Genomic DNA, 16,950 nt, shown 5'->3' with positions numbered 1-16,950 from the left:
TTGCAGCCAGGAGGGTTGGCAGGATTTGCATTGGACGTGCTGGGAGCAGTAGTCCACCAAGGATCAGTTAGCACAATTATTCTTTTCATCTAAAGTGTCTACTAGGAAAATGTTAGGACTTTTTCAGAGTGAGGCCTAGCCATGTGCTAACGGTGACAGGAATCTAGAATTGGACAGTATAGAAAAGCAAGTGATCTCAAGTAGTATGCTGGAGAAGATGTGCAGAGTACAGACTGTCAGTTTGGATTCAATTACGTTTATTTCAACTAGAAGTATTCATCATTTGGGTATCCCATGTCCCTTTTCCCCATCCAAGTTTAAGCCCCTAATAAAAACAAGCAAGAGACTGTTCATTGTATGGAAAAAGTGTGCCTAAAATGGAAGTCTGAAAAGCAGGGTGATGTGTGGATGCTGAAACACGCAGCGACCCCCACGGGAGCACCGCTACACTGGTAAGCACCAGGTTCTCAGTGCCACAAAACCACTGTAATCTCTATGCAGAAATCTTATGAATGCCATCTATCTCAAAGTTGGAGTAGATGTTAATGGGAAGGAAGGGCATTAACAGTGGAAAATTGGTGAATGACAGCCAAAGCGATCTCTCCCTGTTTAAAAATATACCCATATTTACACACTACTTACTTTTTTTCTCAAATCTTTAAAAGAGAATTTATATATAGCAAATTCACATAAAAAAAAAAAAACATAAGCTCTGAGAAGATCCCTTTCAATTGATAGAAAACTATATTTACAAAGGCCTTATGTATCATCAAATCATCAAAAATATAAACATTTATGGTAATAATCCAAAGTAACCAATTCGTTTCACATTTCAATCATAATACTATCCTGCTGTAGGCTTGAATCTGAAGCAATGCTGACAGCTGTTACAGTGTTTAGACAAGCTGATAAGTCATTTATTCATTTCTATTAGGTACAGTGCCTTGCAAAAGTATTCACCCCCCTTGGCTTTTTACCTATTTTGTTACATTACAGCCTTTAGTTCAATGTTTTTTTTTTTTATCTGAATTATATGTGATGGATCAGAACACAATAGTCTAAATTGGTGAAGTAAAATTAGAAAAATATATACATAAAACTATTTTTCAGAAATAAAAAAACTGATAATTGGCATGTGCATATGTATTCACCCCCTTTGTTATGAAGCCCATAAAAAGCTCCGGTGCAACCAATTACCTTCAGAAGTCCCATAATTAGTGAAATGATGTCCACCTGTGTGCAATCTAAGTGTCACATGATCTGTCATTACATATACACACGGGTTAAAACACACAAAAAACCCACCCTTTAACACACTCACAACCCTCCCCGCAATTGCGAGGCAGAATCTGCCAATTTAATTCTCTCTCGGTGCTTAGCAGATCATCGGATACTGCCTACGGCAATCTGCGCATGCGCCGCATTGACGTCATGCCAGCTGATCAACATATCAGCTGGAGTCGCGTTGCATAATGCACATGCACAGACCCATCGGAGGCATTTTTCGACAGAGGGCATTTCTCGATAGAAAATAGTGGCCAGGTGAAAAAAAATAAAAATAAGCCCCCCTTGCCCGCAGACCCTTACAACCACCGGGCAAGGGTTGTGGGGATGAGGCACTTGTCCCCATCAACATGGGGACAAGGTGCTTTGGGGTGACCCCAAAGCACCCTCCCTATGTTGAGGGCATGTGGCCTGGTATGGTTCAGGAGGGGGGGGTGCTCTCTCGTCCCACCCCTTTTCTTGCGGCCTGCCAGGTTGCATGCTCGGATAAGGGTCTGGTATGGATTTTGGGGGGGGGACTTCCACACCATTTTTTTTTTTGGCGCAGGGTTCCTCTTAAAATCCATAACAGACTTGAGGGGCCTGGTATGGATTTTGGGGGGTACCCCCATGCCATTCTTAAAAAAAAAAAAATTTGGCGCAGGGTTCCCCTAACCACTTCAATACACTGTGTTAATTAAACTACACTGCCTGCACTGACTGAATATAGAGTCCACACTGAATATCTAATCTACACTGTCTATCTAATATCTAATGTACACTAAATGCAGAATAATATATATATATATATATATATATATATATATACACACATACATACATACACACACACACACACACACACACATACATACATACATATATACATATATATATATATATATATATATATATATATATATATATATACACACACACACACACAGTACACTAGTGTGTGTGTGTGTGTCAAATACACTGCCACTAACTAACCTGCCTGCCTAATCTAGCCTATTCAAAGCATGCAGGTCAGGTGCATACTTTGGCCAATCATCATACAGCAATGCACTGCGATCTCGCAGTGCATTATGGGGCATTCCAGCTGATCAACATATCAGCTGGAGTGACGTTGCATACTGCACATGTGCAGACCCATCAGAGGCATTTTTCGATGGAGGGCATTTCTCAATAGAACACCGGCAGTGGTCAGGTGAGGAAAAAAAACGGACAGGCTGAAACTGATCGATGAATTGACTTCAGTACAACCTGCCTGCCCATTAAAAATGTAATTTTGTTTCATATTTGTAGCCGGGAGCAGACTACAGTTACCTGACTTTACAGACTTGCCTCCTATTGTTCCAGCTTGCTGCTATGTCCCCCTAATGCTGGGCTTGGATCACTGACATCATATTTCTGAGCACAGAGGAAGGCATTGTGGGAGCTGTAGTCTTCTGGATAGGCATTGCTGAATTGCAGAACTGACTATGGACTACATCTCCCCGCAAACCATCTGCTCCACGGGAGAATTGTGGGAGAGACTATAAAGGGATCTGCTGAACAGGCCCGCGCTCTCTTGCTTCCTGGATCCCATCGCGTGAGCACCATCTCGCCGCTGTGTGAAGAGATCATGGCCTATCATGTGGTACACAGCCTACAGCTCCAGCCCAGCGAGTCCAGACATTGCCCGCTTGCAGAAGAATGCCCTGCAGTAGTGCTAAACACCATGGAACCGGCCGGTTCACTGAGTCAGCAGACTGATCACCATCTCTGCCCATCCACAGTAAGAACAGTCGTCTGATCATCCCTCCGGGAGGCTGCCGAGGTCTATCAGGATTGATGAGGGAACCTTTGCCCACAGATCCCATTGCCTTGTATAAGTACTACACTCTGAACACTGTGCACAGACGACATTCACTTGGATTACAAATAGTATTGCTATAAGCCAGAACCAGCTATCTTGCCCTGTTTATCATCAATTTGCTACAGTGAGAAATCTTTGTTCTATGAGCTACAACTTGCCTGTAAAGACAGTGCAAGGCCTTGCTTTTAGGACATTATTGTGTATTGCTCTTAAAGGGGACACTTTACTGGTAACTATAGTACGTTATCTCTCATTAGGATTAAAAGTATTCTATGCCAGCCCAGGGTTATTCTTTAAAGCAGAAACATTTCCTTATATCCATCAAAAGCTTTCTCAAGGTATCCAACTGTGATTGTGTATATTGTTATCATTCACTTGTCATTACTATTTGTTATTGCTTCAAGCATTATTTCAACCTAGTATTGGTTGTGACCAGGACTTAGCTGACTAATCCTTCATTTAAACCTCTCTTCTTGAGTAAGTAAAAATCAAACAGAGTTCAAACTACTTGCTTGGTGTCTCTTTTTTCATTTAAAGTTATACACAACATGTCTGAACCTAGAGTGTCAGAGGGGCTGGAAAGTTCACATGGTCATGGCTGCACAGGAGAACATGCATTATAAAACAACCCCCAAGGGGCAGTGCTACATATTCATTTAGGTTAATCATTTTGTTTTGTCATATCCCTTATGTTAGAATGATTTGTTTTCTGAATTCGCTTCACATATTCAAATTAATTTTTGTATATTTGGATTTGTTTTGTATATTCATTGTTCCGAATCAATTTATATTTTGGAAGATTGGCTATATTCGTTTTAACGTGTTAATTCTTAATTTCGGTAGATTACTTATGCACTCTAGGTTGGATAGAGGTGGATCCATCGGGATCTCTGAACCATAACATAAGGAATAGAACAAAATGAACGTGATTGTAATCCCTCACCTTTAAAACAACCCATTCAGTTTAGAATAGAAATGAAAGGCAAAATATATATATATATATATATATATATATATGTGTGTGTGTGTGTGTGTGTGTGTGTGTGTGTGTGTGTATATATAATGATAAATACCTTTTTCCCCTTTATTATAAGTGATCACATAAACTCTGTTCTCAGCTGCAAAAAGACTGGGGGAAGAGAAACAGCAGTACACTGATCTTCCCAGTAAATGGCTGTCTGGGGTGGGGGGGGGGTCAGGACAAGTCTGATCATTGAAGGAGAGCAGGCTGAGTTTCCAGAGAACTGACCACACTGTGTTCTCCTGCTTAGTGTGGTCAGTTTTTAATAGTAAAGCAGAGAGAGTAGGAACAACACAAAGGAAGCAATAAAAAGAGAATTGGATACTTTTTCATACAACTACATGATACAGCAGGTACGTATCAAGAATATGAAACGTTGGGTTTATAACCTCTTTCATTTTGGATTCATTAGTTATGTTCTGATTCGGAGATTCTGATGGCTCCACCTCCATCAAACTCAAACACAATAAGTAGGAATCATCATCTTCTTTCACTTTTATACCTTACTGTATTTATTGAAATATTTTTCAATTTCATATGTAGTATTCAGATGTTTCAAACATTTAAAAAAAGTTCAGAATTAAACAAATGAATATGAATATATTTCATAGTTTTGTTATAATTTACTTCGTATTTGTTGAAATAAATTTTTCTTGTGATTTGGAAATTCAGATACATCTGAATCTCCGAAAAACTAAAATTTTATTTGAATTTCGGTTCGTAACAAAACGACTCTCACATGTCTACTGCCCGTAGACTAATTGGAATTTCGATCCGTCTATGCTCGACTTAAGTACACTTTTTTAGTTCATTTTTGTAATGTTTACCTAAAAGTAATTTTCATGCAGTTTTACCCTTTTACCTGGCTATTCATTGAAACAAAGTTATTTAAAATATTATCAGCTAATTAAAAGATGTATCTATAATTCTATTAAGCATTGTAAAAAGACAAAGTAAAATATAAAGACATATTCTACTTAAAAAACTTTTTCAAGAGCATTCATAGTTTTTGTAAACCAAATATTCATGATGGGATACATTCAACATCCAATTTTCGAAACCTCAAGCTTTTAGCCTTTGCTTGGTGAATATTCAATATGCTGATATTGAGCAGAGGTTTTTTAATAAGTGTCCTTCAGTCTTGAGTTTTAGCTCTGTCTAAAGTGCTTAATTTTACATGCAGTAACACATAGAAAATCATCACAACCAATCTTGTACTGGTCTTAAATGAGCAGAAGTAGTTCTCATCGGTTGCTGAAGGTTAGTGCACTTAAAGGACAATTTAGGGCTTTTTCACATGACTGTGTCCATTGTGCTGAACAGGGGGTCTGTGAACAGATCCCCTGCTGAATTGGAGCTAAATGGTACAGATGTTGCTTTTGTGAAATCTGTGTCCACTCATGTTTGTCCTTCTGGACTACCTCAGATCCATCACGCTTATGTCCAGAAAATGATACAGACCTTTTCCTTTGTTTTTTAAACATAAACAAATGCATGTCTGTTTACATCTGCCCATAGACTAACATAAAGCTTCTGTTCAGATCCACCTGAAAAAACTTGAGAATCGGATCACACTGCCTGGTTGAATGGGGACTCAGTAATTGCCCTATAATAAATCTTCCTACCCCCTTAGTGCAGCCCATCTGGGATAATACTAACCATCAGCCCCAACCTAGTGATCTTTCCTCTGAAATGTCCCAGCCAGTTTTCCTTCCTGCCCTGCTTCCTGAGGTTCAAATCACCATTATGAGTACAGAATGTTAAAGGCTGGGATTCTATGGGTCACAGGAGTACAATTCGTTTTGCACTCCTGTGACCCGTTTTCAGCAGAGAGTGGTCTGAAGTCCACTCTCTGCTGACATCACCAAGATCAGTCCAGGCACCGCATCATCCCAACTCTGGAAGTCTGGATCCACCAGGTGCCTGGACTGATAGCCGTCTCAGCATCTAAGTGAGCCGCTGAGAGGGCTGCTCCCTCCCCTCCACAGTTCAGCGCTCCAATGAGTGTGGAGGAGTAGAGCAGGAGAGCTGCTGATTGACAGTCAGCGGCTCCAGGAGCAGTGAGAACTGAGCCATCGGCGGTGCTCGTGGCTCGGTTCTCAGTGAAGAGGCAATGGGGGACAGATTCCTAGGTAAGTATGAATCTGCAAAAAACAGAATTCCCATACTTCTCCTTCATCTTTCCTCTCTTCGACAATACAAGACAGGTAAAACTACTGATCTCTTTAAAGTAAATTCTCTTAACAAAGCATGCTGTGGGGGAAGTAGACACCACAAAACAAAAGGAAATGTCCAAGAAAGGTAGCTAGAGCATCTCTCTGTATACTGTAAACACTGAGCCCAATATAATTATGCATGCACATGTGCACATAGCAGAGACTGATTGGCTCAGAAACCTGACCAATCCCGTCCCAGTCTCAAGTCCCAGAGTGGACAGAGTATTCAAAGGGAATACTATTGAGACAGGGCTTTCTATTAGTTGCAATTATAATAATGAATATTAATAATTAATGAATATGTAACTGCATTAAATGGTATTTTAACATATTCCCACAGGTGAGCTTTAAAGGTACTTATGCTTTATAAATGGCAATGTTCTTTAAAACTTTAAAGTGGTAGTGACCCAGCCCTGTGCCCATCTGCAGCAGCTTCTCTCCCCTCTCTCCTGTTTCCCAGGCTTGGCTGAGAGCAGCGGGACCAGTTTGGGATTAACCACATATGAGTGCCCCCATAGGAAGCAGCCTCCTATAGGGGCAATCAGTCGGGGGGGGGGGGGAGCAAGAGCCAGGAGATCCCTGGAAGAGGAGGATCAGGGATACTCTGCGCAAAACCATTGCACAGAGCAGGTAAGTATGACATATTTGTTATTTTAATTTAAAAAAATAAAGCTTTACAACCACTTTAGGCTACAAAGAAATAGTGGGTAAATATCTTTGCACAGAACTGTATGCACATAGCAGCCTTACCATGGTCTGAGTTTTCCTCTTCTGATACAAGTGTGGTGTTCCCTACGACCATGATGGAATGGGAAATGACACAGCTCACCAATCTCTGTTAATACTGAGGGACACACAAAACGATGTTAATGCACAAATTACTTTTCTAATAGTAAGATATTCACATCATAGAACAATTATACTTCACCTAATCCACCTAAGCCAGCTTTATGTTTTTCCCTCTCTCTGTGTCTCTGGAACAAAATAAATGTATAAAAAATTAGTTGGAATAAACCACATAACCCCATATCAAAAAACCTGGTCAAAAACTGGCTCCCACAATGCTGTGCAGATATTTAATTTAAGCAGGAAAAGTGGAATCACATGTGAGTATGAAAGTACATTGTCTATACTGGGGCGTTTTACTATTTAACCATTGGCAGAGCCAATTTAACGCAGATGAGGTACAGCAAAACCAATATATATATATATATGTATTTTAAAAAAGATTGTTTTTAAAGAGGCAGTGATTTTAATGATGCTTAAAGTGAAACAATAAAAATGAAAATTCCTTTAAATATAGTGCCTGGGGTGCCACCTTAGTCTGCCTGTAAAGTGGCGCATCTGTACCTTGTATGGAACCTGCTGCAGCAAAACTGACATTTATAAAGAAATAAAATGACATTTAAATTGATTTTCTCTGACCTTGAAACAAGATTAGAGATTTTTTGGATAAATTCTGGTGTCTCTTTGGCATATTTTGGATGGAAATAACAAAGTTTTGCACCACAGGGAGCAAGTCTTATGTGAAGAAGTCAAATTATAGTACACTCATGCCAAGATTAACATTTTTTTTTTAGATAAAGTCTAGGGGGTTATTTACGAAAGGCAAATCCACTTTGCACTACAAGTGCAAAGTGCACTTGAAATTGCACTGAAAGTGCACTTGGAAGTGCAGTCGCTGTGTATCTGAGGGGTAGATCTGAAATGAGGGAAAGCTCTGCTGATTTTATCATCCAATCATGGGCAAAATGCTGTTTTTTATTTTCCTTAGAAAAAAAGGGGGGAAAAACTGCGCTTAGGTGAAGTATTCAAAAAATTATAAGTAAATGAGCTGCAATTCCTCTATGCAACATAAACACAGTGAAAATAGAATTGGAAAAATCGGAATCGCGCTAAAAAGGACTCGTGACCATACATATGATCACCAATTGACAATATTCCTAAAATATGTGAATTAAGCAAAATAAGCAAAATTACAAAAGTCCATGCGCATAAAGTGGATATAAATCACCCATGTGATAGATAAAAGTCCATGTGAACTATAATTCCTGCTGTATATAGACAAGAGTGCTTGATCCACCACCGTAGGTAAACAATGGCCGCTTACCAGAAACTCATGATCCCCCACTGCAGAGGATCAGAGAAAGCTGTTTAGAGGGATGATAATCCGGATCACAACCATTGAACCAGGAGCCTTGGAATATGATGGCACATCAAAGACCTTAATGCCGTAGTGAAGGTATTCAAACTGACAGGTAATGGGACACCAACCCGCAGCAGAGTGGATGTAATCATGAAAAATAGAAAGGCTCCAATAGTGTAAAACCGTTAACTTTTATTAAAATATATAAACAAAACAGAATGCACTCACATGCTGATGATATAAAGTAAGCGCCTGAAAAAAGTCTGGAGCGCCGGACGGAAGCTCACAGACAACCTGTCCTACTGGTAACCGCAGAAGTGATGAGAGGTGACGCGAACACGTCGCTCCACCCTACGCGGCATTTCGTAATAGAGTTACGTCGTCCAGGGGCATGGGCAGTGCGTCGCGTCACCTCCCTTTGTAGCACAACAACCTAGCCAAGCCTCGCTCTGAGTTCCATTACATCGGCGGACATGCGCAATACGCCTATGTCCTAGACAATGAATGGCTCCGAATGCGCAAGTGCACCCACAGTGAGTAAGGGTCCAATCCATCAGACAGAGGACAGAGCCTTCCTAATTAAAAACAGACTGTAGGGTCAAAAATCAGGGAAACATAAAATAAATCCCAATAACATGACAGAGTAACGCCACAACAAGGCACTAAGTAAGTTTGCACATTTCTGTGTCAATATATAAAAGACACAAAGAAAGCGGCAACTGTTAAGCACCAGTGGCCAGCAGATACACCTAAAAATAAGTGAAAAAATGTTTATGAATGAAAATGAATAAAAACATCCAACTTTATATACCCGCTCGGAGTGGCAGGGATGAAAAAATGGATGTACTAAAATTCGGAAAGGAAATGAACACCGAAAGAGCCATACATCTTGCGATCACGGCAGCCGACGTAGTCCGCATCAAAACAGGAAGTGCTAAATAAAGGCCCAAGGGGACACGCTCATAAAGAGCAATGGCCACCCAGTGGCCATATTGGTTATTGTAAGCAACTCAATATTCAAATCCAAAACAAATAATAATGAATAAAAGTTGCGAACTAAAATAAAGGTAAAAATAGAAATAAAAGGTTAACTAACATAAATATTAAAATGAAGGCAAGGAATCAAAAATCTCCAAGGGCATCAGAACATAGACGTCCAGAGACGATTGATTCATAACCATAATCTATGTGGGCATATCTGAGCCCAATGTCCACATAAAAAAAGTGAAAAAATAAATATTGAAATTAGATAGCAATTTAATTGAAAAACACAGAGGAGGGAAAATAATACATAAATATGTATATACATATATATATATATATATATATATATATATATATATATATATATATATATATATATATACATACATAATGTATACACGTAAAGGGCCAAGTGAACCACAGAATTAGTAATAAGGGTCACCAACAGCCCCCACCCACCCATTGAGCAAAAGATAAATAAATGGTCCAGATGAATGGAAACTCAGAACAGAAGCCCTCACAAAAAGTATCTCCGACAAAATGCTCACTTCCAAAATACAGTTACAATCCCTCCACAAAACCCAATGGGGCCTTTGAATAATAAAGCTCTCCATAAACTATGTGAAAATAGGGAAAGTGGGGGGGTAGCATGCTGACCCCAATCAGGCGTTGTTAATGAAAGCGTTTATGTCTGTGTCGATGTTCATGCCATATGGGGCGTAAGTTTTAAGTCTATGAATCCAGGACTTCTCTTGCTTAGAGATCTCCCTGACCATCAGACTTCCTCGCCAGTGTGGTCTGTATTTGTCAATCCCCACGTATAGTGTGTTAGAGGGGTCTCTTTTATGTACCTGGTCATAATGTCAGGAGACTGGGTGTTTATCATAACCTCTCCTTATGTTCCCTATATGTTCGTTCATATGAACATGCAATGCCCTTTTGGTCCTCCCCACATATTGCAGCCCGCAAGGGCATTGTAAAAGATAGACCACCCCTTCAGAGGTGCATGTAATGAAGGGTTCGATCTCATAAGAACGCAAGGTACTGGTAGATGTAAACGTGGTGATCTGCCTTTCTCTATTGGCATTCAGAGAGCAGATTTGGCATTTACCACATCTGTAATAGCCAGTAAGGTTCCGAAGGAAACATCTGTTCTCCCGTGGGGGGTCCTGAACAGAGGGAGCTAGTTTACTCCCAAGGAAGGCTGCTCCCTTAAAAAAAACTCTAGGTCCAGCTGGTAAGACAGTGCCAAGAACTTGGTCACTGCCCAACACATGCCAGTGTTTTTGTATCAGTTGTTTGATGTTACAATGTTGTACCGAATAGGTAGTGATAAATGGCACAACATCAGAGACATCAATCTTTTGTGGGGATGCATCAGACAAAAGTGAGGATCTGTCCCTATCCCATGCCGTTTTAACGGCCAAAGATAGGGAAGCTTGATCATACCCCTTCTCAGTAAACCTATCCATAAGGATGGATGCCTGCTCATCAAAGATGTTTATATCAGAGCAGTTACGTCTGAGACGTAAAAATTGTCCCTGAGGGATGCCATAAGCCAAGGTTCATGGTGGCAGCTGTCGACAGAAATATATGAATTTCTGTCGGTCACCTTGAAATAAGTTGATGTTACAAATTGATCATCAATAATTTGAATTTTTAAATCAAGGAAATGGATAGTGTTGAGGCTAGCTTCAAAGTTGAATTTAATGCCTCTGTTGTTATTATTAACAGCTGCCATATAATTGTGCAACTCCATCTCACAGCCATCCCATAGGAGGAGGACGTCGTCGATGTATCTGACCCACAGGCGCACCTCCAGGTTCACAAAACTATAATGTGGGGCCCGATCAGTCCTATTGTGGTCAATTCAGTAATGGCACTGCAAACCCAGTTCCATTACAGAACCGGTTCTATCCCTTGTCGGATTTGGACACTTCTAGACATCAGAGATCGGATGCAGGAGGGTATTGGCAGGGCGATCCTGGGAGGAATCCAGGCGTTCATTATCCTGGGAACTCCCGACAGGACTACATCCACTCAGGACCACCCCAATACTCTGGCCCCCCCGGTGGTAGAAACAACCAGAATTGGGGTTTTCCCAGGGATTCACAGGCCGTCAAACGTCCTGTGGAACGAAAAAAGGAGTCAGAGGGGGGAGGCGGGCCCAGGCACTCAAAAAGAAAAAGGACATAGGAACTGGCATTTACAATTTATCCAGATTCTACGTGGTTAGATATCATTGCACCATTATAAATATAAAACTAAAATACAGTAATACACATGAAAACAAACAAAGCAATAAAAAAACAAAAAAAAATTCAATTAAAGAAAGAATATTTAACAATTCAATTACAAAAAACACAACGTAGATATTTTTTTTTCTTTGATGTTATATTAGGGTTTTGTTGTTTTTTTAATAGTTCTTTTAACTCGTGAGTTTCTTTTTTTTGTGTTTTTTTTTTATATTAAATTGAATTGTTTGCTTTCATGTGTTTTATTTCAGTTATCTACTGTATGTAATGGTGCAATGACATCTACTAACCATGTAGAATATTGGTGTGCGAAAACACCCTTATGTTGGCAGCTATGGTGTTAGGTCTTTGTTAGTATTTGTTTCTTCCCTTGTGGTTTGCGCATTAGTTTTCCATTGTGTTTTTTAATAAAAAGAAAAAACTACTGACACACTGCTCTACTGACATGTCCACTACCCCCCCCCCCCCCCCCCAATTGTGAAAAACAAAAAATAAAAATTAATTGGAAAAAATAATTTAAAAAATAAGATTGTAAAAAAAAAAAAAAATAATAATAATAAAAATACAGAACTACTGACACCATCCACTACCCTACTGACACCATCCTGCACATACTACTCACCAATGTACACTCTGCACTCCTCTCCTGCACATCATACCCACCGCCATACACTCCACACTGTACATTCCCAATTTAACATTACTACATTCTGCACTATGTAAGTCATCTCAGACTCTATTAAACCACACCCATTTAAGCCACGCCCAATATGTAGCATGGTTTAAGCCATGCCCACCTCCCTGAAATTAGTTTGCCACCAGAGTGGATCAGGGCCACTCTGTGCAAAACGAACTGCACAGTGGAGGTAAGTATGACATTTTTGTTATTTAAAAAAAAAAAAAAAAACAGGGTTTACGACCCCTTTAACCACTTAAGCCCCGGAAGATTTGGCACTTTAACGACCAGGCCATTTTTTGTGATACGGCACTGTGTCGCTTTAACTGACAATTGCACAGTGGTGCCACGTTGTACAAAAACAAAATTGACATTTTTTTTCTCACAAATAGAGCTTTCTTTTGATGGTATTTGATCACCTCTGCGATTTTTATTTTTTGCGCTATAAACAAAAAAAGAGTGACAATTTTGAAAAAAAAAAAACAATATTTTTTACTTTTTGCTATTTCTTCCTCAGTTTAGGCTGATATGTATTCTTCTACATATTTTTGGCAAAAAAAAACGCACTAATGGTATATTGATTGGTTTGCGCAAAAGTTACCATGTTTACAAAATAGGGGATAGATTTATGGCATTTTTATTATTATATAATTTTTTTACTAGTAATAGCGGTGATCTGCGATTTTTATCGGGATTGCGGCGGACAGATCGGACACTTTTGACACTTTTTTTGGACCACTGACATTTATAAAGCGATCAGAGCTAAAAATACCCACTGATTAATGTATAAATGTCACTGGCAGGGAAGGGGTTAACACTAGGGGGCGATCAAGGGGTTAAATGTGTGTCCTAGGGAGTTTTTCTAACTGTGGGGGGGGTGGGACTGCCTGGGGGAGGAGACCAATTGTTGTTCCTAAGCATTAGGAACAACTGATCAGTCTCCTCACTCCTGACATAACGGAGCCCTGTCTATTTACATTGACAGACCTCCGCTCTGTCTCTGTGTGGAGCGATCATGGGTGCCCGGCAGACATCGCAACCGCCAGGCACGTGCATCAGCTCAGACGTTGCACCACGGGCACGGCCCCTAGTGGTCTTAAAGTGGCCGACGTACAGCTACGATGGCAAGGGGAGCCAACCTGGCACAGTATAACTGTGGCAGCTAATATTAATTTATATTAAAATGCTTGTATTTATAAGGCTGTAACCTATCATACCGTGTGCTACTGAGTAGCATGGCTTGCTGGCTGCAGAATGAGGCGTGTGATTTATGTTGAAGTGGGCTTGTTCACATTTACATGTATAGGCCTAGTATACCTCCCAGATTCATTGCAATCCCAAGGATTCATGAGAAATGTAGTCTGATTACAGTTTAGAGAGAGAGAAGAGGATATGATGCAGTCACTGTTCTAAGAGATACTCCTGCCAGAAAAGATGATGCATTTTTTGAATTACAGAGCTGACTTCCTGAAAATTCAATCAGACATCTCTCCTGAATGGTAAGAAATTTCACAAATGTAATAACTCTTTAGTGTTTTGTGTGCGGGGGGGATGGGGGGTGTGTACTAATGGGGGATTTTTTGAAAATCCCAGAGTTCTGCTTTAATATCTATCTATCTATATTCCCTTGTCTCTGAATATGTGGGTATTTCTGGATGCACGTATGTGTACACCAGTGTTAATTTAGTTGACTAAAACGACTAAAACATTTTAGTCGACTAAATGAATATTATTTTAGTCAAATAAAATATGACTAAAACTAAAACAACTGAGATGACTAAAATACGACTAAAACTAAAATGGCATTTTAGTCAAAAGACTAAAATGGGACTAAAACTAAAATGCCATTTTAGACAAAAGACTAAGACCAAAACGAAATTGAAATTTGACTTCAAAATTAACACTGGTCTGTAGTGCATGTTCATACCTCAATACTAGGGATGAGCTTCGAGTTCGAGTCGAACTCATGTTCTGCTCGAACATTGGCTGTTCGCAAGTTCGCCGAACAGCGAACAATTTGGGGTGTTCGCGGCAAATTCGAATGCCGCGGAACACCCTTTAAAAGTCTATGGGAGAAATCAAAAGTGCTAATTTTAAAGGCTTATATGCAAGTTATTGTCATAAAAAGTGTTTGGGGACCCGGGTCCTGCCCCAGGGGACATGGATCAATGCAAAAAAAAGTTTTAAAAACGGACGTTTTTTCAGGAGCAGTGATTTTATTAATGCTTAAAGTCAAACAATAAAAGTGTAATATCCCTTTAAATTTCGTACCTGGGGGGTGTCTATAGTATGCCTGTAAAGGGGCGCATGTTTCCTGTGTTTAGAACAGTCTGACAGCAAAATGACATTTTGAAGGAAAAAACTCATTTAAAACTACCCGCGGCTATTGCATTGCCGACAATACACATAGAAGTTCATTGATAAAAACGGCATGGGAATTCCCCACAGGGCAACCCCGAACCAAAATAAAAAAAAAAAAATGATGTGGGGGTCCCCCTAAATTCCATACAAGGCCCTTCGGGTCTGGTATGGATATTAAGGGGAACCCCAGCCAAAATTTAAAAAAAAAATTGACGTGGGGTTCCCCCTAAATTCCATACCAGACCCTTCAGGTCTGGTATGGATTTTAAGGGGAACCCCGCGCCAAAAAAAAAAAAAAAAAACGGCGTGGGGTCCCCCTAAAAATCCATACCAGACCCTTATCCGAGCACGCAACCTGGCAGGCCGCAGGAAAAGAGGGGGGGACGAGAGTGCGGCCCCCCCCCCCTCCTGAACCGTACCAGGCCACATGCCCTCAACATTGGGAGGGTGCTTTGGGGTAGCCCCCCAAAGCACCTTGTCCCCATGTTGATGAAGACAAGGGCCTCATCCCCACAACCGTGGCCGGTGGTTGTGGGGGTCTGCGGGCGGGGGGCTTATCGGAATCTGGAAGCCCCCTTTACCAAGGGGACCCCCAGATCCCGGCCCCCCCCCCTGTGTGAAATGGTAAGGGGTTACTTACCCCTACCATTTCACTAAAAAACTGTCAAAAATGTTAAAAATGACAAGAGACAGTTTTTGACAATTCCTTTATTTAAATGCTTCTTCTTTCTTCCTTCATCTTCTTCTTCTTCTGGTTCTTCTGGCTCTTCTGGTTCTTCCTCCGGCGTTCTCGTCCAGCATCTCCTCCGCGGCGTCTTCTATCTTCTTCTCCTCGGGCCGCTCCGCACCCATGGCATGAGGGGGGAGGCTCCCGCTCTTCTCTTCATCTTCTTCTTCATCTTCTTCTTCATCTTCTTCATCTTCTTCTTCTTCTTCTTCTTCTTCTCTTCTTCATCTCTTCTTCATCTCTTCTTCCTTCTTCATTTCTTCTGCGGGCCGCTCCGCATCCATGCATGGAGGGAGGCTCCCGCTGTGTGACGGCGTCTCTTCGTCTGACGGTTCTTAAATAACGGGGGGCGGGGCCATCCGGTGACCCCGCCCCCCTCTGACGCACGGTGAATTGACGGGACTTCCCTGTGACGTCACGGGGAATGCCACAGGGAAGTCCCGTCATGTCCCGTGCGTCAGAGGGGGGCGGGGTCACCGGGTGGCCCCGCCCCCCGTTATTTAAGAACCGTCAGACGAAGAGACGCCGTCACACAGCGGGAGCCTCCCTCCATGCATGGATGCGGAGCGGCCCGCAGAAGAAATGAAGAAGGAAGAAGAGATGAAGAAGAGAAGAAGAAGAAGATGAAGAAGAAGATGAAGAGAAGAGCGGGAGCCTCCCCCCTCATGCCATGGGTGCGGAGCGGCCCGAGGAGAAGAAGATAGAAGACGCCGCGGAGGAGATGCTGGACGAGAACGCCGGAGGAAGAACCAGAAGAGCCAGAAGAACCAGAAGAAGAAGAAGATGAAGGAAGAAAGAAGAAGCATTTAAATAAAGGAATTGTCAAAAACTGTCTCTTGTCATTTTTAACATTTTTGACAGTTTTTTAGTGAAATGGTAGGGGTAAGTAACCCCTTACCATTTCACACAGGGGGGGGGCGGGGATCTGGGGGTCCCCTTGGTAAAGGGGGCTTCCAGATTCCGATAAGCCCCCCGCCCGCAGACCCCCACAACCACCGGCCACGGTTGTGGGGATGAGGCCCTTGTCTTCATCAACATGGGGACAAGGTGCTTTGGGGGGCTACCCCAAAGCACCCTCCCAATGTTGAGGGCATGTGGCCTGGTACGGTTCAGGAGGGGGGGGGGCCGCACTCTCGTCCCCCCCTCTTTTCCTGCGGCCTGCCAGGTTGCGTGCTCGGATAAGGGTCTGGTATGGATTTTTAGGGGGACCCCACGCCGTTTTTTTTTTTTTTTTTTGGCGCGGGGTTCCCCTTAAAATCCATACCAGACCTGAAGGGTCTGGTATGGAATTTAGGGGGAACCCCACGTCAATTTTTTTTTTAAATTTTGGCTGGGGTTCCCCTTAATATCCATACCAGACCTGAAGGGCCTTGTATGGAATTGAGGGGGACTCCCACATCATTTTTTTTTTTTAATTTTGGTTCGGGGTTGCCCTGTGGG

The 16,950-nt window shown here is 41.5% G+C and overlaps 1 protein-coding gene across 2 annotated transcripts in view; it reads right to left on the bottom strand.

Moving 5' to 3' along the window:
* The window catches only part of F12 (coagulation factor XII), a 141,786-nt gene that overhangs the window by 90,001 nt on the left and 34,835 nt on the right, over window positions 1-16,950 (bottom strand). For both annotated transcript variants that reach the window (XM_073620518.1, XM_073620519.1), the window contains exons 2-3: window positions 7,290-7,335; window positions 7,112-7,205 (exon numbers count right to left, since the gene is read on the bottom strand). In XM_073620518.1, coding sequence (XP_073476619.1) covers window positions 7,112-7,205; window positions 7,290-7,335 — 140 coding nt within the window. The remainder of the gene's footprint in view (window positions 1-7,111; window positions 7,206-7,289; window positions 7,336-16,950) is intronic.

This window comes from Aquarana catesbeiana, linkage group LG03 (genome assembly GCF_042186555.1).
Source record: "Aquarana catesbeiana isolate 2022-GZ linkage group LG03, ASM4218655v1, whole genome shotgun sequence".
Taxonomy (NCBI): domain Eukaryota; kingdom Metazoa; phylum Chordata; class Amphibia; order Anura; family Ranidae; genus Aquarana; species Aquarana catesbeiana.
Note: the sequence above shows the minus strand (reverse complement) of the source record. Positions and strands in the feature narration are given on the sequence as shown.